Source organism: Oncorhynchus masou, chromosome 24, assembly GCF_036934945.1.
Source record: "Oncorhynchus masou masou isolate Uvic2021 chromosome 24, UVic_Omas_1.1, whole genome shotgun sequence".
In the NCBI taxonomy this organism is placed as follows: domain Eukaryota; kingdom Metazoa; phylum Chordata; class Actinopteri; order Salmoniformes; family Salmonidae; genus Oncorhynchus; species Oncorhynchus masou.
This window is the reverse complement of record NC_088235.1, coordinates 4,605,414-4,628,255: the sequence shown is the minus strand read 5'-3', so window position 1 is coordinate 4,628,255 and position 22,842 is coordinate 4,605,414. Positions and strand designations below refer to the sequence as shown.

Below are 22,842 nucleotides of genomic sequence, written 5' to 3'. Positions count from 1 at the left end.
TGTGTCTGTGTATTCAAATTGCCATTCATAAAATGCGATTATGTTCGTTGTCCGTAGCTTACGCCTGCCAAGACTATAACCCCCCCGCCACAATGGAGAACTCTGTTCTCAACGTTGACATCAGCAAACTGCTCGCCCACGTGACGCGATACTGGTTGTCTGCCATCTGACCGGTACAGTTGAAACCGGGATTCATCTGTGAAGAGCACACATCTCCAGCGTGCCAGTGGCCAACAAAGGTGAGCATTAGTTTCATCAGCTGTCCGGGTGCCTGGTCCCAGATGATCCCACAGGGGAAGAAGCCGGATGTTGAGGTCCTGGGCTGGTGTGGTTACAAGGGTCTGAGGGGAAGGAGTAGGATGTGGAGGTCCTGGGTTGTCATCGTTTCACGTGGTCTGAGGGGAAGGAGCAGGATGTGGAGGTCCTGGGTTGTCATGGTTACACGTGGTCTGAGGGGAAGGAGCAGGATGTGGAGGTCCTGGGTTGTCATGGTTACACGTGGTCTGCGGTTATGAGGCCGGTTGGACGTACTGACAAATTCTCTAAAAAGACATCGGAAGCAGCTTATGGTAGAAAATGTAACATGAAATCCTCTGGCAACAGCGCTGGTGGACATTCCTGCAGTCAGCATGCCAACTGTACGCTCCTTCACATCTTGACACATCTGTAGCATCCCCAGCACAAGGTGCACATGTGTAATGATCATGCTGTTTCATCAGCTTCTTGATATGCCACACCTGTCAGCTGGATGGATTATCTTGGCAAAGGAGAAATGCTCACTAACAGGGATGTAAATGAATTTGTGCACGAAATATGAAAGAATAAAGTTTTTTTGCGATCTTTTATTTCAGATCACGGGACCAACACTTTATGTTGCGTCTTAAATTTTAGTTCAGTGTAAAATAATGTGACAGGTGAAATTAAGAACCCAACCTGCTTTATCTCCTAACCTACTGCACTGCAGGTATTTACTTAAAAAGGAGCTAAAAATATTACAATTTATTGAAAAACTTTTGATGGTATTGAAAAACCATCCCGTGGCTTTTTCCAAATACCCTGGGATATGGTGTATATACGGTATACAACCTTTTTCAAACCTTTCGTTGGGCCCCCCCAGTAATCCCCAATAGTGTTGTCACGATACCAGAATGTTGACATTGATACCGATACCAGGTTTTAGTATTCCGATACCAAGACGTTACCACGGCAACAAAACCAGGTACATTAACCAAAGTCTCAGAATGGAACTTGATCCAGACAGAAACTCTGCTCCTGCTCTGTTCAATCACTGGGCATCTTTTATGTTAAATATCCTTACACTTTATGTCGCTAACACTTTACTTGACATCCAGTGTCATAACCATGTTATGTCATAACAGCTGACACAGCGTGTCATAACCTGTCATAACCATGTTATAATGTCATAACAGCTGACACAGCTTGTCATAACCTGTCATAACCATGTTATGTCATAACAGCTGACACAGCTTGTCATAACCTGTCATAACTATGTTATAATGTCATAACAGCTGACACAGCGTGTCATAACCTGTCATAACTATGTTATGTCATAACAGCTGACACAGCTTGTCATAACCTGTCATAACCATGTTATAATGTCATAACAGCTGACACAGCTTGTCATAACCTGTCATAACTACGGTCATAACAGCTGACACAGCTTGTCATAACCTGTCATAACTATGTTATAATGTCATAACAGCTGACAGCTTGTCATAACCTGTCATGACCAATATGTTTACACCTGTTGTGACATGTTGCGTTATTTTATTCTTCGGCTGGGGGAGAGACGTGAGGAAGGCCGATTTTAAGTGAATGAATAACGTTTTTGGCTTTGAAATCCTCATATTTTGCACAATGGTTTACATATTATCACAAACGCAGTACTAGGGGAGTGAATTGATGTTAGTTTCAGCTGTAAGCTAGCAAGAGAAGTTAGCCTACAAAACTGGAAGCTACCGGTATCTTCTGCTATTGTAAAGCTATTCAGGCTCTGTATGGAAATAGTTTTGCCAACAGTTTCAACATGCCAGGTCACATTATTATAGTGTGTGAACTTCTTTGCAGCAGGAGGAGAGAAATCAAAATGAAACAATGTTGTATTTATCACATGCGCCGAATACAACAGTCTCTGTCTCTACGGGTCTCTCTACAGACTGCCAGTCTCTACGGGTCTCTCTACAGACTGCCAGTCTCTACGGGTCTCTCTACAGACTGCCAGTATCTACGGGTCTCTGCAGACTGCCAGTCTCTACGGGTCTCTCTGCAGACTGCCAGTCTCTACGGGTCTCTCTGCAGACTGCCAGTATCTACGGGTCTCTCTGCAGACTGCCAGTCTCTACGGGTCTCTCTGCAGACTGCCAGTATCTACGGGTCTCTCTGCAGACTGCCAGTCTCTACGGGTCTCTCTACAGACTGCCAGTATCTACGGGTCTCTCTACAGACTGCTAGTCTCTACGGGTCTCTCTACAGACTGCCAGTCTCTACGGGTCTCTCTGCAGACTGCCAGTCTCTACGGGTCTCTCTGCAGACTGCCAGTATCTACGGGTCTCTCTGCAGACTGCCAGTCTCTACGGGTCTCTCTGCAGACTGCCAGTATCTACGGGTCTCTCTACAGACTGCCAGTATCTACGGGTCTCTCTACAGACTGCCAGTATCTACGGGTCTCTCTACAGACTGCCAGTCTCTACGGGTCTCTCTGCAGACTGCCAGTCTCTACGGGTCTCTCTGCAGACTGCCAGTCTCTACGGGTCTCTCTGCAGACTGCCAGTCTCTACGGGTCTCTCTGCAGACTGCCAGTCTCTACGGGTCTCTCTGCAGACTGCCAGTCTCTACGGGTCTCTCTGCAGACTGCCAGTCTCTACGGGTCTCTCTGCAGACTGCCAGTCTCTACGGGTCTCTCTGCAGACTGCCAGTCTCTACGGGTCTCTCTGCAGACTGCCAGTCTCTACGGGTCTCTCTGCAGACTGCCAGTCTCTCTACGGGTCTCTCTAAGGGTCTCTCTACAGACTGCCAGTATCTACGGGTCTCTCTACAGACTGCCAGTCTCTACGGGTCTCTCTGCAGACTGCCAGTCTCTACGGGTCTCTCTACAGACTGCCAGTCTCAACTGGTCTCTCTAAGGGTCTCTCTACAGACTGCCAGTATCTACGGGTCTCTCTACAGGGTCTCTCTACAGACTGCCAGTATCTACGGGTCTCTCTACAGACTGCCAGTATCTACGGGTCTCTCTACAGACTGCCAGTATCTACGGGTCTCTCTACAGACTGCCAGTATCTACGGGTCTCTCTGCAGACTGCCAGTCTGAAGCTCTGCTGTGCCAGAATGGGGCCAATAAAATAGTTTTTTATGGCTGAAGCTCAATAAGAGACATTTCCATCACAGAAGCCAGAGAGCCAGTCAGTGGGAGGAGGAGAGGAAGAGACTCAGCAGAAACCATAGTGCCTCTCTCTGTCTCTCTCTCCTCTCTCTCCTCTCTCTCCTCTCTCTCCTCTCTCTCCTCTCTCTCCTCTCCTCTCTCCTCTCTCTTCTCTCTCTTCTCTCTCTTCTCCTCTCTCTCTCCTCTCTCTCTCTCTACTCAAAACTTCAATTCAGTTCAAGGGCTTTATTGGCATGGGAAACACACACTACCATTCAAAAGTTTGGGGTCACTTAGAAATGTCCTTGTTTTTAAAAGACAAGCTATTTTTTGTGCATTAAAATAACATCAAATTGTTCAGAAATACAGTGTAGACATTGTTAATGTTGTAAATGACTTGTAGCTGGAAACGGCAGATTTTTTAAATGGAATATCTACATAGGCGTACAGAGGCCCATTATCAGCAACCATCACTCCTGTGTTCCAATGGCACGTTGTGTTAACTAATCCAAGTTTATCATTTTAAAAGGCTAATTGATCATTAGAAAACCCTTTTGCAATTATGTTAGCTGAAAACGGTTGTCCTGATTTAAAGAAACAATGAAACTGGCCTTCTTTAGACTTGTTGAGTATCTGGAGCATCAGCATTTGTGGGTTCGATTACAGGCTCAAAATGGCCAGAAACAAAGAACTTTCTTCATTAGCTTCATTAAATAGTACCTGCAAAACTCCAGTCTCAACATCAACAGTGAAGAGGCGACTCTGGGATGCTGGCCTTCAAGCTTTTGAATGGTAGTCTATGTTAACATTTTAGGGCTCCCGAGGGGCGCAGGGGTCTAAGGCACTGCTGTCTGGGGGCCAAGGGTATAGTTCTCTGAGTGGTGTGTGTTGGCTCTATATCTCTGCTGATGTCTGGGGGTCAAGGGTCTCGTTCTCTGAGTGGTGTGTGTTGGCTCTATATCTCTGCTGATGTCTGGGGGTCAAGGGTCTCGTTCTCTGAGTGGTGTGTGTTGGCTCTATATCTCTGCTGCTGTCTGGGGGCCAAGGGTCTAGTTCTGAGTGGTGTGTGTTGGCTCTATATCTCTGCTGCTGTCTGGAGGCCAAGGGTCTAGTTCTCTGAGTGGTGTGTGTTGGCTCTATATCTCTGCCGCTGTCTAGGGGTCAAGGGTCGAGTACAGTCCCGTAACACACTGCCAACAAGGCAATTCCAGGGATCCAAACTAACATGTTCCACTGGTGACATCAGACCAGGATTTGGTCGCACAATCATTTGTTTTAGCGGCGTCGCACAGTAGAAAATACAATTTTTATGTAATTCAGTGCTTTATTAAAAACGGTGTATTCAATAAATACTGGGGTTTCATCGAACATGTGGATTCAAGATATTTTTAAGTTCAACTTAATTCAGTGATTGTCATGAAATTTGGGTTGACAATTAGGCTTTTTTTGTTATATTTTACTGTTGAAGATGCACCATGTAGAAATCTCTCTGCCATTTCCTGTTTGCTAAAATTCTAATAGTTCGCCTAATTTTAAGTTTATATAACAAAACAAGCAAGTATATTGTACCATCTAAACCGCTGTGAAATATATTTTCCATAACCCTAAAGATTGTATTTTTTAGTCTGTTTGGAAGCTGGTGTACAAAACTTGAAAGTAAAAGACGCAAAAACAAATCTTAAGAACGGGAAAGATAGAAACAGGGCACATAGAACAGATCTACCGGCTTCCTAGACTTGCTTTCAGTGAGAGTGACGGATCTATAACACACATTTCTATGTGAATTCGGTCAAGTCAAAAGTAAAACATTTTGCAGCTTTAGAATGGGGACGGAATCCAGACAATAAAACTGACTTCAACAATATTCAACAAATGTATTGAATTTATTATGGAATCAAACTAAGTGCATTCAAAACGTATTGAATCTATTATGGAATCAAACTAAGTGCATTCAAAATGTATTGAATTTATTATGGAATCAAACTAAGCGCATTCAACATGTATTATTTTTCCCAAGTTTATCATAAGACATTGGTATGATTGGTATTTCCTGCAACTTTCTGAAGAGCCAATGAGAATTCCCCGTCTGTATGTGTGGTGCAACCACTTTGTGTCGCCGTTAGCGATGATGCTAATGAATGATCTTCTGGTAGATGGGAAGCCTTTCTCATAAACCTCATTTAAACGTCAACTGCAACGTAGCCTGTGTTTACATAGCAAAAACGATATCATGATTATTTGTATCGATCCAGGGAGTGTTTGTTTTGCTAACTCTAGCATCACGTGTGCTACAAAAACACCTCTTCCTAGGTGCACACTGGAGTGAAACGGTAACTACACCCACCCCAATAATTATTATGTATATCTTGTTCCCAGACCTGAAGTGTTCTCCTGATGTGGGTTAACCTGTTGTGGACTTATTTTTTCTATTGAAAAGTTTGATTTTGAGATTGAAAACCTTAAAAGAAGAGAGAGAGAGAGAAAGGGCCCTGTACTCAGTGGACAGTTTATTAGGTACACCATCCTGTTCACAAAAAAAAATGGTTCACTCCTACAGAAAGAGCAGCCAGACAGGCTTCGAGGCATTCAGTTACTGTTTGATTGAACGTTAGAATGGGCAAAACAAGTGACCGATGTGCCGTTGAGCGTGGTGTGATTGTCAGGTGCCCGGCTGGCCATAACCAGTATCTCAGAAACAGCCGGCATCCTGGGCTTTTCACACACGGCAGGGTCGAAGGTTTACCGAGAATCAAGCAACAAACATAAAATATCCAGTCCCATACAGTCCTGTGGGTTAAAACAGCCTGTTGATGAGAGAGGACAGAACGGCTAGAATTGTTCAAGCTAACAGACGGGCCGCCACAAACAGGCTAATAACAGCCAGTATAACATTGGTGTCCAGAACGGCATCTCGGAACACACAACTCGTTGGTCCTTGTCACGGATGGACGTTCCCATCAGCTAAAAACAAGAAGTGACTCCAGTGGACCATCACCAACACTGGAGGAAAAACGTTGTCTGGTCTGACGAATCCCGGTTGCTGTTGCATCACGCTGATGGCAGTGTCAGGATTTGGCTTCCTGCCTGGAGTCGGCGGTTCAGGGCGGTGTCGGTGGTACAGGGCGGTGTCAACGGTACAGGGCGGTGTCGGCGGTACAGGGCGGTGTAATGGTGTGGGTAAGGTTTTCCTGGCACACGTTCGGTCCCTTCATACCAACTGAGAAACGTTTGAACACCTTGTAGGATCCATGCCCTGAAGAATTCAGGCTGTTCTGGAGGTAAAGGGGGGGGGGTACCTAAAGAATATAACTTATAAATGGCTCATGACCTTAGTTCAACTGTCGTACCCCGTCAGCACCAAAAATATAAGTTTGTTTACTCGAATGGAGGGTGGGTGGGGGAGAGAGGGAGTTCTGGTATGGATGGGATAATGCAGGAGGATACCTTTCATTCTCTCTCTACCTCCCCAACCTTCCTACCTCTCTTCCCTGTACATTTCAGCCTCTACCTCCCCCAACCTCCCTACCTCTCTTCCCTATGCCTTTCAGCCTCTACCTCCCCCAACCTCCCTACCCCTCTTCCCTGTACCTTTCAGCCTCTACCTCCCCAACCTCCCTACCTCTCTTCCCTGTACATTTCATTCTCTCTCTACCTCCCCAACCTTCCTACCTCTCTTCCCTGTACATTTCAGTCTCTCTCTACCTCCCCCAACCTCCCTACCTCTCTTCCCTATACCTTTCAGCCTCTACCTCCCCCAACCTTCCTACCTCCCTTCCCTGTACATTTCAGTCTCTCTCTACCTCCCCAAACTTCCTACCTCTCTTCCCTATACATTTCAGCCTCTCTCTACCTCCCCCAACCTTCCTACCTCTCTTCCCTGTACATTTCATTCTCTCTCTACCTCCCCAACCTTCCTACCTCTCTTCCCTATGCATTTCAGCCTCTCTCTACCTCCCCCAACCTTCCTACCTCTCTTCCCTGTACATTTCAGCCTCTCTCTACCTCCCCCAACCTTCCTACCTCTCTTCCCTATACCTTTCAGCCTCTACCTCCCCCAACCTTCCTACCTCTCTTCCCTGTACATTTCAGCCTCTCTCTACCTCCCCCAACCTCCCTACCTCTCTTCCCTATACCTTTCAGCCTCTACCTCCCCCAACCTTCCTACCTCTCTTCCCTGTACATTTCATTCTCTCTCTACCTCCCCAACCTTCCTACCTCTCTTCCCTATGCATTTCAGCCTCTCTCTACCTCCCCCAACCTTCCTACCTCTCTTCCCTGTACATTTCAGCCTCTCTCTACCTCCCCCAACCTTCCTACCTCTCTTCCCTATACATTTCAGCCTCTCTCTACCTCCCCCAACCTTCCTACCTCTCTTCCCTGTGCATTTCATTCTCTCTCTACCTCCCCCAACCTTCCTACCTCTCTTCCCTGTGCATTTCAGCCTCTCTCTACCTCCCCCAACCTTCCTACCTCTCTTCCCTGTGCATTTCATTCTCTCTCTACCTCCCCCAACCTTCCTACCTCTCTTCCCTGTGCATTTCAGCCTCTCTCTACCTCCCCCAACCTTCCTACCTCTCTTCCCTGTACATTTCAGCCTCTCTCTACCTCCCCCAACCTTCCTACCTCTCTTCCCTGTACATTTCAGCCTCTCTCTACCTCCCCAACCTCCCTACCTCTCTTCCCTGTGCATTTTTTATTTTTTACCTTAATTTTACTTGGCAAGTCAGTTAAAAACAAATTCTTATTTTCAATGACGGCCTAGGAACAGTGGGTTAACTGCCTGTTCAGGAGCAGAACGACAGATTTGTACCTTGTCAGCTCGTGGGTTTGAACTTGCAACCTTCCGGTTACTAGTCCAACGCTCTAACCACAAGGCCACCCTTTCAGCCTCTCTCTCTCTCTCTCTCTCTCTCTCTCTCTCTCTCTCTCTCTCTCTCTCTCTCTCTCTCTCTCTCTCTCTCTCTCTCTACCCCTCTCTGTCTCTGTCTCTGTCTCTCTCTGTCTCTCTCTCTGTCTCTCTGTCTCTCTCTCTCTCTCTGTCTCTGTCTCTGTCTCTGTCTCTCTCTCTGTCTCTCTCTGTCTCTCTCTCTCTCTACCCCCTCTCTCTCTCTCTCTCTCTCTCTACCCCTCTCTGTCTCTGTCTGTCTCTCTCTCTCTCTCTCTCTCTCTCTCTCTGTCTCTCTGTCTCTCTGTCTCTCTGTCTCTCTGTCTCTCTGTCTCTCTGTCTCTGTCTCTCTGTCTCTCTGTCTCTCTGTCTCTCTGTCTCTCTGTCTCTCTGTCTCTCTGTCTCTCTCTCTGTCTCTGTCTCTGTCTCTGTCTCTGTCTCTGTCTCTGTCTCTGTCTCTGTCTCTGTCTCTGTCTCTCTCTCTCTGTCTCTCTCTCTCTGTCTCTCTCTCTCTGTCTCTCTCTCTCTCTCTCTCTCTCTCTCTCTCTCTCTCTCTCTCTCAATTCAATTTAAATTTAAGGGCTTTATTGGCATGGAAATGTTAACATTTCCAAAGGAAGTGAAATAGATAATAAACAAAAGTGAAATAAACACTCCCCCTCTCTCTCTTTACCTCACCCCCCCTCTCTTTACCTCACCCCCCCTCTCTCTTTACCTCACTCCCCCTCTCTCTCTTTACCTCACTCCCCCAACTCGTTTTACCTCATCCCCCCCTCTCTCTCTTTAGCTCACTCTCCCCCTCTCTCTCTTTACCTCACTCCCCCCCCTCTCTCTTTTCCTCACTCCCCCACTCTTGTTTTACCCCACTCCCCCTCTCTCTTGTTTTACCTCCCCCTCTCTCGTTTTACCTCACTCCCCCTCTCTCTCGTTTTACCTCACTCCCGCCCTCTCTCTCTTGTTTTATCTCACTCCCCCTCTCTCTCTCGTTTTACCTCACTCCCCCTCTCTCTCTCTTTGCCTCACCCCCCTCTCTCTCTCTTTGCCTCAACCCCCACCTCTCTCTCTTTGCCTCACCCCCCTCTCTCTCTCTTTGCCTCACCCCCCTCTCTTGCTCTCTCTGCCTCACTCCCCCTCTCTCTCGTTTTACCTCACTCCCCCTCTCTCTCTTTACCTCACTCCCCCTCTCTCTCGTTTTACCTCACTCCCCCTCTCTCTCATTTTACCTCACTCCCCCTCTCTCTCTTTACCTCACTCCCCCTCTCTCTCTTTACCTCACCCCCCTCTCTTTTACCTCACTCCCCCTCTCTCTCTTTAGCTCACTCCCCCCTCTCTCTTTACCTCACTCACCCTCTCTCTCTCTTTACCTCACTCACTCTCTCTCTCTTTACCTCACTCTCTCTCTCTCTTTGCCTCACTCACCCTCTCTCTCGCTTTGCCTCACTCCCCCCCTCTCTCGCTTTGCCTCACTCCCCCTCTCCCTCGTTTTGCCTCACTCCCCCTCTCCCTCGTTTTGCCTCACTCCCCCTCTCTCTCTTTGCCTCACTCTCGCTCTCTCTACCTCACTCGCCCCTCTTGCTCTCTCTACCTCACTCCCCCCTCTCGCTCTCTGTACTTCACTCCCCCCCTCTCGCTCTCGCTACCTCACTCCCCCCTCTCGCTCTCGCTACCTCACTCCCCCCTCTCGCTCTCGCTACCTCACTCCCCCCCCTCTCGCTCTCGCTACCTCACTCCCCCCTCTCGCTCTCGCTACCTCACTCCCCCCCTCTCGCTCTCTCTACCTCACCCCCCTCGCTCTCTCTACTACCTCACTCCCCCTCTCGCTCTCTCTACCTCACTCCCCCTCTCGCTCTCTCTACCTCACCCCCCTCTCGCTCTCTCTACCTCACTCCCCCTCTTTCTCGCTTGCTCTCTCTACCTCACTCCCCCTCTTTCTCGCTTGCTCTCTCTACCTCACTCCCCCCTCTCTTTCTCGCTCTCTCTACTTCACTCCCTTTCTCTACCTCATTCCCTCCCTCTCGCTCTCTCTACCTCACTCCCTCCCTCTCGCTCTCTCTACCTCACTCCCTCCCTCTCGCTCTCTCTACCTCACTCCCTCCTTCTCGCTCTCTCTACCTCACTCCCTCCTTCTCGCTCTCTCTACCTCACTCCCTCCCTCTCGCTCTCTCTACCTCACTCCCTCCCTCTCGCTCTCTCTACCTCACTCCCTCCCTCTCGCTCTCTCTACCTCACTCCCTCCCTCTCGCTCTCTCTACCTCACTCCCCCCTCTCTCTCTTTACCTCACTCCCCCTCTCTCTTTACCTCACTCCCCCTCTCTCTTTACCTCACTCCCCCCTCTCTCTCTTACCTCACTCCCCCTCTCTCTTTTACCTCACTCCCCCTCTCTCTTTTACCTCACTCCCCCTCTCTTTACCTCACTCCCCCTCTCTACCTCACTCCCCCCTCTCTCTCTCTACCTCACTCCCCCATCTCTCTCTACCTCACTCCCCCTCTCTCTCTACCTCACTCCCCCTCTCTCTCTCTACCTCACTCCCCCTCTCTCTCTCTACCTCACTCCCCCTCTCTCTCTCTACCTCACTCCCCCTCTCTCTCGCTACCTCACTCCCCCTCTCTCTCGCTACCTCACTCCCCCTCTCTCTCGCTACCTCACTCCCCCTCTCTCTCGCTACCTCACTCCCCCTCTCTCTCGCTACCTCACTCCCCCTCTCTCTCGCTACCTCACTCCCCCTCTCTCTCGCTACCTCACTCCCCCTCTCTCTCGCTACCTCACTCCCCCTCTCTCTCGCTACCTCACTCCCCCTCTCTCTCTCTACCTCACTCCCCCTCTCTCTCTCTACCTCACTCCCCCTCTCTCTCTCTACCTCACTCCCCCTCTCTCTCTCTACCTCACTCCCCCTCTCTCTCTCTACCTCACTCCCCCTCTCTCTCTCTACCTCACTCCCCCTCTCTCTCTCTACCTCACTCCCCCCTCTCTCTCTCTACCTCACTCCCCCTCTCTCTCTCTACCTCACTCCCCCTCTCTCTCTCTCTACCTCACTCCCCCCTCTCTCTCTCTACCTCACTCCCCCCTCTCTCTCTCTCACTCTCCCTCTTTTTCTCGCTCTCTACCTCACCACCCCCCAAACTTCCTCCCGTCTAAATTCTCTTCCTGTTCCTTTCTGTGACACACACAAAGCACTGTAATATAATATCTGAAGTACTTCCTCTGAGAGTACAGATAGTTAACTATGGTATCCTGTCACGCCCTCCACTTCCAAGTTACCACATCCTGTGTGTCTGCTTGCTCCTAGAGATCTCTGAGCCCCTGCTCCCCCTCTCTCATCCTCTTTCTCTCTCTCTCTCTCTCATCCTCTCTCTCTCATCCTCTCTCTCTCTCTCTCTCTCTCTCTCGTTCTCTCAAACTGGTTGGATTACTGAAATATGGTCCGGTTTCCCCTCTTTTGACGTCAACAGAGTCTCAATGTTAACAAAGTGATTTTCAATAGTCACATCGGTAGACCAGCGGGAGGAAAAAGGGGAAAGGTATTCATGGGGGCCATCATTTTTTCTTCTCATTTTGTCTGTCATAGTTGAAGTGTACCTATGATGAAAATTACAGGCCTCTCTCATCTTTTTAAGTGGGAGAACTTGAACAATTGGTGGCTAACTAAATACTTTTTTTGCCCCACTGTATATACTGTACTCCATACCATCTACTGCATCTTGCCTATGCCGTTCTGTACCATCACTCATTCATATATCTTTATGTACATCTTCTTTATCCCTTTACACTTGTATAAGGTAGTAGTTTTGGAATTGTTAGGTTAGATTACTTGTTGGTTATTACTGCATTGTCAGAACTTGAAGCACAAGCATTTCGCTACATCTGCTAACCATGTGTATGTGACAAATACCATTTGATTTGAAACAGACGCCACACAAGTCCTCAACTGGCAGCTTCATTAAATAGTACCCACAAAACACCAGTCTCAACGTCAACAGTGAAGAGGCGACTCTGGGATGCTGGCCTTCTCGGCAGAGTTGCAAAGAAAAAAACATATCTCAGGCTGGCCAATAAAAATAAAAGATTAAGATGGGCAAAATAACACAGACACTGGACAGAGGAACTCTGCCTAGAAGGCCATCATCCCGGAGTCGCCTCTTCACTGTTGATGTTGAGACCGGACAGAGGAACTCTGCCTAGAAGGCCAGCATCCCGGAGTCTCCTCTTCACTGTTGACGTTGAGACCGGACAGAGGAACTCTGCCTAGAAGGCCAGCATCCCGGAGTCTCCTCTTCACTGTTGACATTGAGACCGGACAGAGGAACTCTGCCTAGAAGGCCATCATCCCGGAGTCTCCTCTTCACTGTTGACGTTGAGACCGGACAGAGGAACTCTGACTAGAAGGACCAGCATCCCGGAGTCTCCTCTTCACTGTTGACATTGAGACCGGACAGAGGAACTCTGACTAGAAGGACCAGCATCCCGGAGTCTCCTCTTCACTGTTGACATTGAGACCGGACAGAGGAACTCTACCTAGAAGGCCATCATCCCGGAGTCTCCTCTTCACTGTTGATGTTGAGACCGGACAGAGGAACTCTACCTAGAAGGACCAGCATCCCGGAGTCTCCTCTTCACTGTTGACGTTGAGACTGGACAGAGGAACTCTACCTAGAAGGCCATCATCCCGGAGTCTCCTCTTCACTGTTGATGTTGAGACTGGACAGAGGAACTCTGCCTAGAAGGCCAGCATCCCGGAGTCTCCTCTTCACTGTTGACATTGAGACTGGACAGAGGAACTCTACCTAGAAGGACCAGCATCCCAGAGTCGCCTCTTCACTGTTGATGTTGAGACTGGACAGAGGAACTCTACCTAGAAGGACCAGCATCCCGGAGTCGCCTCTTCACTGTTGATGTTGAGACTGTTGTTTTGCAGTAGGGATTCTTCAATTAAGTAATTGTTGTCATTCAACGAGTGGAGACTCATTTTCATGCATTTTTTTTCATTGAAAATTACTGCATCAATTCTAGTTGTATTGGTCACATACATATTTAACAGATGTTATTGCAGATGTAGCGAAATGATTGTAAAGATCTCTTGGACAAGAACGTCAATTAATGACCGATTTCTTGAGTTAGAATAATTCGGACTATTCAAGCGATGGTCATCTGAGGGAGTATGAGAGAAACTCATCTAGAAATCAAGCAGTCTTAGTTGGATGGTCAGAAGATGAATGGTGAGAATTGTACACTGTGTACGGAACAGCCTGGGGGCCGGACATGACGTGCGTCTCTCTGTCTCTCCCTCTGTCTCTCTCTCTGTCTCTCTCTCTGTCTCTCTCTCTGTCTCTCTCTCTGTCTCTCTCTCTGTCTCTCTCTCTGTCTCTCTCTCTGTCTCTCTCTCTGTCTCTCTCTCTGTCTCTCTCTGTCTCTCTCTCTGTCTCTCTCTCTGTCTCTGTCTCTCTCTGTCTCTCTCTCTCTCTCTCTGTCTCTCTCTCTCTCTGTCTCTCTCTCTCTCTCTCTCTCTCTCTCTCTCTCTTTCTCTCTCTCTTTCTCTCTCTCTCTCTTTCTCTCTCTGTCTCTCTCTGTCTCTGTCTCTCTCTTGCTGTCTCTCTCTCTCCTCTGTCTCTCTCTCTCCTCTGTCTCCTCTCTCTCTCTCTCTCTCATATATGACATGCCTTCTGTCTTGTGACAATAGCTTCTCTGTGTGGGGCCTCCACTTGCAGTCGCCCTATTCTCTTTCTCTCTCTTTTCTCTCTTTTTATTTCTCTTTATTTGTGGTCAGGGGAGTATGTTTGGTTGTTTCCAGGGGAGTACGTTTGGTTGTTTCCAGGGGAGCGTTTGGTTGTGGTCAGGGGAGTGCGTTTTGTTGTGGTCACGGGAGTGTGTTTGGTTGTGGTCACGGGAGTGTGTTTGGTTGTTTCCAGGGGAGTACGTTTGGTTGTTTCCAGGGGAGTGTGTTTGGTTGTTTCCAGGGGAGTGTGTTTGGTTGTTTCCAGGGGAGTGTGTTTGGTTGTTTCCAGGGGAGTGTGTTTGGTTGTTTCCAGGGGAGTGTGTTTGGTTGTTTCCAGGGGAGTGTGTTTGGTTGTTTCCAGGGGAGTGTGTTTGGTTGTTTCCAGGGAGTGTGTTTGGTTGTTTCCAGGGGAGTGTGTTTGGTTGTTTCCAGGGAGTGTGTTTGGTTGTTTCCAGGGGAGTGTGTTTGGTTGTTTCCAGGGGAGTGTGTTTGGTTGTTTCCAGGGGAGTGTGTTTGGTTGTTTCCAGGGGAGTGTGTTTGGTTGTTTCCAGGGGAGTGTGTTTGGTTGTGGTCACGGGAGTGTGTTTGGTTGTTTCCAGGGGAGTGTGTTTGGTTGTGGTCAGGGGAGTGTGTTTGGTTGTTTCCAGGGGAGTGTGTTTGGTTGTGGTCAGGGGAGTGTGTTTGGTTGTTTCCAGGGGAGTGTGTTTGGTTGTTTCCAGGGGAGTGTGTTTGGTTGTGGTCAGGGGAGTGTGTTTGGTTGTTTCCAGGGGAGTGTGTTTGGTTGTGGTCAGGGGAGTGTGTTTGGTTGTTTCCAGGGGAGTGTGTTTGGTTGTGGTCACGGGAGTGTGTTTGGTTGTTTCCAGGGGAGTGTGTTTGGTTGTGGTCAGGGGAGTGTGTTTGGTTGTTTCCAGGTGAGTACGTTTGGTTGTGGTCAGGGGAGTGCGTTTGGTTGTTTCCAGGTGAGTACGTTTGGTTGTTTCCAGGGGAGTACGTTTGGTTGTTTCCAGGGGAGTGCGTTTGGTTGTTTCCAGGGGAGTGCGTTTGGTTGTTTCCAGGGGAGTGTGTTTGGTTGTGGTCAGTGGAGTGTGTTTGGTTGTTTCCAGGGGAGTGTGTTTGGTTGTGGTCAGGGGAGTGTGTTTGGTTGTTTCCAGGGGAGTACGTTTGGTTGTGGTCACGTGAGTGCGTTTGGTTGTGGTCAGGGGAGTGTGTTTGGTTGTTTCCACGGGAGTGTGTTTGGTTGTGGTCACGGGAGTGTGTTTGGTTGTTTCCACGGGAGTGTGTTTGGTTGTTTCCACGGGAGTGTGTTTGGTTGTTTCCACGGGAGTGTGTTTGGTTGTGGTCACGGGAGTGTGTTTGGTTGTTTCCAGGGGAGTACGTTTGGTTGTGGTCACGGGAGTGCGTTTGGTTGTGGTCAGGGGAGTGTGTTTGGTTGTGGTCAGGGGAGTGTGTTTGGTTGTGGTCAGGGGAGTACGTTTGGTTGTTTCCAGGGGAGTACGTTTGGTTGTTTCCAGGGGAGCGTTTGGTTGTGGTCAGGGGAGTGCGTTTTGTTGTGGTCACGGGAGTGCGTTTGGTTGTGGTCACGGGAGTGTGTTTGGTTGTTTCCAGGGGAGTACGTTTGGTTGTTTCCAGGGGAGTGCGTTTGGTTGTTTCCAGGGGAGTGTGTTTGGTTGTTTCCAGGGGAGTGTGTTTGGTTGTTTCCAGGGGAGTGTGTTTGGTTGTTTCCAGGGGAGTGTGTTTGGTTGTTTCCAGGGGAGTGTGTTTGGTTGTTTCCAGGGGAGTGTGTTTGGTTGTTTCCAGGGGAGTGTGTTTGGTTGTTTCCAGGGGAGTGTGTTTGGTTGTTTCCAGGGGAGTGTGTTTGGTTGTGGTCAGGGGAGTGTGTTTGGTTGTTTCCAGGGGAGTGTGTTTGGTTGTGGTCACGGGAGTGTGTTTGGTTGTTTCCAGGGGAGTGTGTTTGGTTGTGGTCACGGGAGTGTGTTTGGTTGTTTCCAGGGGAGTGTGTTTGGTTGTGGTCAGGGGAGTGTGTTTGGTTGTTTCCAGGTGAGTGTGTTTGGTTGTGGTCAGGGGAGTGTGTTTGGTTGTTTCCAGGGGAGTGTGTTTGGTTGTGGTCAGGGGAGTGTGTTTGGTTGTTTCCAGGGGAGTACGTTTGGTTGTGGTCACGTGAGTGCGTTTGGTTGTGGTCAGAGGAGTGTGTTTGGTTGTTTCCACGGGAGTGTGTTTGGTTGTGGTCACGGGAGTGTGTTTGGTTGTTTCCACGGGAGTGTGTTTGGTTGTGGTCACGGGAGTGTGTTTGGTTGTTTCCAGGGGAGTACGTTTGGTTGTGGTCACGGGAGTGCGTTTGGTTGTGGTCAGGGGAGTGTGTTTGGTTGTGGTCAGGGGAGTGTGTTTGGTTGTGGCCAGGGGAGTGTGTTTGGTTGTGGTCACGGGAGTGTGTTTGGTTGTTTCCAGGGGAGTACGTTTGGTTGTGGTCACGGGAGTGCGTTTGGTTGTGGTCAGGGGAGTGCGTTTGGTTGTGGTCAGGGGAGTGCGTTTGGTTGTTTCCAGGGGAGTGCGTTTGGTTGTTTCCAGGGGAGTGCGTTTGGTTGTGGAACGTAACCAAACATCGTATGGACATAGTGTCACATAGTGTCACACAGAGCATTAGGAATTGAGGGTCTCGGCTGGGTGTCTGTGAAGCACCCTGCTGATGTAAAAAGGGCTTTATAAAATATGATCGATTGAATCATGGAAAGACGAGGCTACTGGGGACACAAGTCAAACTTTTGTTCTTTCCGTTATTACATCTGTAATCTGTGATATGATTATCTCCACACTGTCCTCTTCTAATCCCTCCTCCTTCCTCCACACTGTCCTCTTCTCATCCCTCCTCCTTTCTCCACACTGTCCTCTTCTAATCCCTCCTCCTTTCTCCACACTGTCCTCTTCTCATCCCTCCTCCTTTCTCCACTGTCCTCTTCTCATCCCTCCTCCTTTCTCCACACTGTCCTCTTCTCATCCTTCCTCCACACTGTCCTCTTCTCATCCCTCCTCCACACTGTCCTCTTCTCATCCCTCCTCCACACTGTCCTCTTCTCATCCCTCCTCCACACTGTCCTCTTCTCATCCCTCCTCCACACTGTCCTCTTCTCATCCCTCCTCCACACTGTCCTCTTCTCATCCCTCCTCCACACTGTCCTCTTCTCATCCCTCCTCCACACTGTCCTCTTCTCATCCCTCCTCCACACTGTCCTCTTCTCATCCCTCCTCCACACTGTCCTCTTCTCATCCTTCCTCCACACTGTCCTCTTCTCATCCCTCCTCCTTCCTCCACACTGTCCTCTTCCACACTGTCCTCTTCTCATCCCTCCTCCACACTGTCCTCTTCTCATCCCTCCTTCTCCCGCCACACTGTCCTCTTCTCATCCCTCCTCCTTTCTCCACACTGTCCTCTTCTCATCCCTCCTCCACACTGTCCTCTTCTCATCCCTCCTCCACAATGTCCTCTTCTCATCCCTCCTCCTTCCTCCACACTGTCCTCTTCCACACTGTCCTCTTCTCATCCCTCCTCCACACTGTCCTCTTCTCATCCCTCCTCCACACTGTCCTCTTCTCATCCCCCCTCCACACTGTCCTCTTCTCATCCCTCCTCCACACTGTCCTCTTCTCATCCCTCCTCCTCCCGCCACACTGTCCTCTTCTCATCCCTCTTCCTCCCGCCACACTGTCCTCTTCTCATCCCTCCTCCTCCCGCCACACTGTCCTCTTCTCATCCCTCCTCCACACTGTCCTCTTCTCACCCCCTCCCTCCTCCACACTGTCCTCTTCTCATCCCTCCTCCTCCCGCCACACTGTCCTCTTCTCATCCCTGCCTCCTCCCGCCACACTGTCCTCTTCTCATCCCTCCTCCTCCCGCCACACTGTCCTCTTCTCATCCCTCCTCCTCCCGCCACACTGTCCTCTTCTCATCCCTCCTCCTCCCGCCACACTGTCCTCTTCTCATCCCTCCTCCTCCCGCCACACTGTCCTCTTCTCATCCCTCCTCCACACTGTCCTCTTCTCATCCCTCCTCCTCCCGCCACACTGTCCTCTTCTCATCCCTCCTCCACACTGTCCTCTTCTCATCCCTCCTCTGTTCTTTTCCAGGCAACCAGACAAGCTGGTGGTGGTGTGGACTCGCAGGAGCCGACGGAAATCCTCCAAGGTGTGTTTTGTCTTGGCAGCACTTTAGGCTGTTTAGCTGGGCCTGGTCGTAGGAGGCAGGAAGTAGGCTACATCACTGTGGAGATGTATAGTGTACAGCGTTCTATAATATTTCTTCAGAGTTTACCTGTTGGTCTGCACCCTTCATGGGTTTCTGTTTGTGTAAATGTTTGATGTTATATTGAGTGATTTAAAAAAAAAGTGTATATATTGTGTTTTCGGTCTCCCTCTGTCTCTCTCTCTCAATTCAATTAAAATGGCTTTATTGACATGGGTAACATATGTTAACATTGCCGAAGCAGGTGAAATAGATAATAAACGAAATAGAAATAATCAGAAATGTGCAGTAAACGTTACACTCACAAAATATTATGTCGAAATACAATGTTGTTCTAATAGAAAAGGTAAAGTAAATCAACACTCTCCATCTCTCCCCAGGCTCACAGTTGGCAGCCAGGCATCAAGAACCCCTACCGAGGAGTGGTGGTGTGGCCTGTCCCGGAAAACGTAGAAATCTCTGTCACACTCTTCAAGGTGGCTTTTCTCTCTGTGTGTTTCTCTCTCTTTATATATATGTGTGTGTGTTTCTCTCTCTTTGTGTGTGTGTTTCTCTCTCTTTGTGTGTGTTTCTCTCTCTTTGTGTGTGTTTCTCTCTCTTTGTGTGTGTGTTTCTCTCTCTTTGTGTGTGTGTGTGTGTGTGTGTGTGTTTCTCTCTCTCTGTGTGTGTGTGTGTTTCTCTCTCTCTGTGTGTGTGTGTGTGTGTGTGTGTTTCTCTCTGTGTGTGTGTGTGTGTGTGTGTGTGTTTCTCTCTGTGTGTGTGTGTGTGTGTGTGTGTGTGTGTGTGTGTGTTTCTCTCTGTGTGTGTGTGTTTCTCTCTGTGTGTGTGTGTGTTTCTCTCTCTGTGTGTGTGTGTTTCTCTCTGTGTGTGTGTGTGTGTTTCTCTCTGTGTGTGTGTGTGTTTCTCTGTGTGTGTGTGTTTCTCTCTCTGTGTGTGTGTGTTTCTCTGTGTGTGTGTTTCTCTGTGTGTGTTTGTGTGTTTCTCTCTGTGTGTGTGTGTGTGTTTCTCTGTGTGTGTGTGTTTCTCTCTCTCTGTGTGTGTTTCTCTCTCTCTGTGTGTGTGTTTCTCTCTCTCTGTGTGTGTGTTTCTCTCTCTCTGTGTGTGTGTTTCTCTCTCTGTGTGTGTGTTTCTCTCTCTCTGTGTGTGTGTTTCTCTCTCTCTCTGTGTGTGTGTTTCTCTCTCTCTGTGTGTGTGTGTTTCTCTCTCTCTCTGTGTGTGTGTGTTTCTCTCTCTCTCTGTGTGTGTGTTTCTCTCTCTCTGTGTGTGTGTTTCTCTCTCTCTGTGTGTGTGTTTCTCTCTCTCTGTGTGTGTGTGTTTCTCTCTCTCTCTGTGTGTGTGTGTGTTTCTCTCTCTCTGTGTGTGTGTGTGTTTCTCTCTCTCTGTGTGTGTGTGTGTTTTCTCTCTCTGTGTGTGTGTGTGTGTGTGTGTGTGTGTGTGTGTGTGTGAGAGAGACTTATGTCAACATGCTGATCTCTTGTTGACAGACTTGCCTGGTTTTGAAGCAAAAAGGTACAAATCTAATCTGTCACAACTCACATAGTAGTCAGGGCCTGTATTCATCAGGTTGTATAGTAGTCAGGGCCTGTATTCATCAGGTTGTATAGTAGTCAGGGCCTGTATTCATGTTGTATAGTAGTCAGGGCCTGTATTCACGTTGTATAGTAGTCAGGGCCTGTATTCATCATGTTGTATAGTAGTCAGGGCCTGTATTCATGTTGTATAGTAGTCAGGGCCTGTATTCATCAGGTTGTATAGTAGTCAGGGCCTGTATTCATCAGGTTGTATAGTAGTCAGGGCCTGTATTCATGTTGTATAGTAGTCAGGGCCTGTATTCACGTTGTATAGTAGTCAGGGCCTGTATTCATCATGTTGTATAGTAGTCAGGGCCTGTATTCATCATGTTGTATAGTAGTCAGGGCCTGTATTCATGTTGTATAGTAGTCAGGGCCTGTATTCATCAGGTTGTATAGTAGTCAGGGCCTGTATTCATCAGGTTGTATAGTAGTCAGGGCCTGTATTCATCATGTTGTATAGTAGTCAGGGCCTGTATTCATCATGTTGTATAGTAGTCAGGGCCTGTATTCATCATGTTGTATAGTAGTCAGGGCCTGTATTCATCAGGTTGTATAGTAGTCAGGGCCTGTATTCATCAGATTGTATAGTAGTCAGGGCCTGTACTCATCATGTTGTATAGTAGTCAGGGCCTGTACTCATCAGGTTGTATAGTAGTCAGGGCCTGTATTCATCAGGTTGTATAGTAGTCAGGGCCTGTATTCATCATGTTGTATAGTAGTCAGGGCCTGTATTCATCATGTTGTATAGTAGTCAGGGCCTGTATTCATCAGGTTGTATAGTAGTCAGGGCCTGTATTCATCAGGTTGTATAGTAGTCAGGGCCTGTATTCATCAGGTTGTATAGTAGTCAGGGCCTGTATTCATCATGTTGTATAGTAGTCAGGGCCTGTATTCATCATGTTGTATAGTAGTCAGGGCCTGTATTCATCAGGTTGTATAGTAGTCAAGGCCTGAATTCATCAGATTGTATAGTAGTCAGGGCCTGTATTCATCATGTTGTATAGTAGTCAGGGCCTGTATTCATCATGTTGTATAGTAGTCAGGGCCTGTATTCATGTTGTATAGTAGTCAGGGCCTGTATTCATCAGGTTGTATAGTAGTCAGGGCCTGTATTCATGTTGTATAGTAGTCAGGGCCTGTATTCATCATGTTGTATAGTAGTCAGGGCCTGTATTCATCATGTTGTATAGTAGTCAGGGCCTGTATTCATCATGTTGTATAGTAGTCAGGGCCTGTATTCATCATGTTGTATAGTAGTCAGGGCCTGTATTCATCAGGTTGTATAGTAGTCAGGGCCTGTATTCATCATGTTGTATAGTAGTCAGGGCCTGTATTCATCATGTTGTATAGTAGTCAGGGCCTGTATTCATCATGTTGTATAGTAGTCAGGGCCTGTACTCATCATGTTGTATAGTAGTCAGGGCCTGTATTCATTATGTTGTATAGTAGTCAGGGCCTGTATTCATCAGGTTGTATAGTAGTCAGGGCCTGTATTCATCAGGTTGTATAGTAGTCAGGGCCTGTACTCATCATGTTGTATAGTAGTCAGGGCCTGTATTCATCATGTTGTATAGTAGTCAGGGCCTGTATTCATCATGTTGTATAGTAGTCAGGGCCTGTATTCATCATGTTGTATAGTAGTCAGGGCCTGTATTCATCAGGTTGTATAGTAGTCAGGGCCTGTATTCATCAGGTTGTATAGTAGTCAGGGCCTGTATTCATCAGGTTGTATAGTAGTCAGGGCCTGTATTCATCATGTTGTATAGTAGTCAGGGCCTGTATTCATCAGGTTGTATAGTAGTCAGGGCCTGTATTCATCAGGTTGTATAGTAGTCAGGGCCTGTATTCATCAGGTTGTATAGTAGTCAGGGCCTGTATTCATCAGGTTGTATAGTAGTCAGGGCCTGTATTCATCATGTTGTATAGTAGTCAGGGCCTGTATTCATCATGTTGTATAGTAGTCAGGGCCTGTATTCAGGTTGTATAGTAGTCAGGGCCTGTATTCATCAGGTTGTATAGTAGTCAGGGCCTGTATTCATCAGGTTGTATAGTAGTCAGGGACTGTATTCATCAGGTTGTATAGTAGTCAGGGCCTGTATTCATCATGTTGTATAGTAGTCAGGGCCTGTATTCATCAGGTTGTATAGTAGTCAGGGCCTGTATTCATCAGGTTGTATAGTAGTCAGGGCCTGTATTCATCAGGTTGTATAGTAGTCAGGGCCTGTATTCATCAGGTTGTATAGTAGTCAGGGCCTGTATTCATCATGTTGTATAGTAGTCAGGGCCTGTATTCATCAGGTTGTATAGTAGTCAGGGCCTGTATTCATCATGTTGTATAGTAGTCAGGGCCTGTATTCATCATGTTGTATAGTAGTCAGGGCCTGTATTCATCATGTTGTATAGTAGTCAGGGCCTGTATTCATCAGGTTGTATAGTAGTCAGGGCCTGTATTCATCAGGTTGTATAGTAGTCAGGGCCTGTATTCATCAGGTTGTATAGTAGTCAGGGCCTGTATTCATCATGTTGTATAGTAGTCAGGGCCTGTATTCATCATGTATAGTAGTCAGGGCCTGTATTCATCAGGTTGTATAGTAGTCAGGGCCTGTATTCATCAGGTTGTATAGTAGTCAGGGCCTGTATTCATCATGTTGTATAGTAGTCAGGGCCTGTATTCATCATGTTGTATAGTAGTCAGGGCCTGTATTCATCATGTTGTATAGTAGTCAGGGCCTGTATTCATCATGTTGTATAGTAGTCAGGGCCTGTATTCATCATGTTGTATAGTAGTCAGGGCCTGTATTCATCATGTTGTATAGTAGTCAGGGCCTGTATTCATCATGTTGTATAGTAGTCAGGGCCTGTATTCATCATGTTGTATAGTAGTCAGGGCCTGTATTCATCATGTATAGTAGTCAGGGCCTGTATTCATCAGGTTGTATAGTAGTCAGGGCCTGTATTCATCAGGTTGTATAGTAGTCAGGGCCTGTATTCATCAGGTTGTATAGTAGTCAGGGCCTGTATTCATCAGGTTGTATAGTAGTCAGGACCTGTATTCATC

At 47.9% G+C, this 22,842-nt stretch overlaps 1 protein-coding gene across 1 annotated transcript in view; it reads left to right on the top strand.

Annotated features, from left to right (window-relative positions):
- LOC135513368 (EH domain-binding protein 1-like) overlaps positions 1 to 22,842 on the top strand; it is a 204,031-nt gene that overhangs the window by 15,848 nt on the left and 165,341 nt on the right. The window contains exons 3-4 of the mRNA XM_064936294.1: positions 18,096 to 18,153; positions 18,591 to 18,686. Of these exons, the coding sequence (XP_064792366.1) occupies positions 18,096 to 18,153; positions 18,591 to 18,686 (154 nt within the window). The remainder of the gene's footprint in view (positions 1 to 18,095; positions 18,154 to 18,590; positions 18,687 to 22,842) is intronic.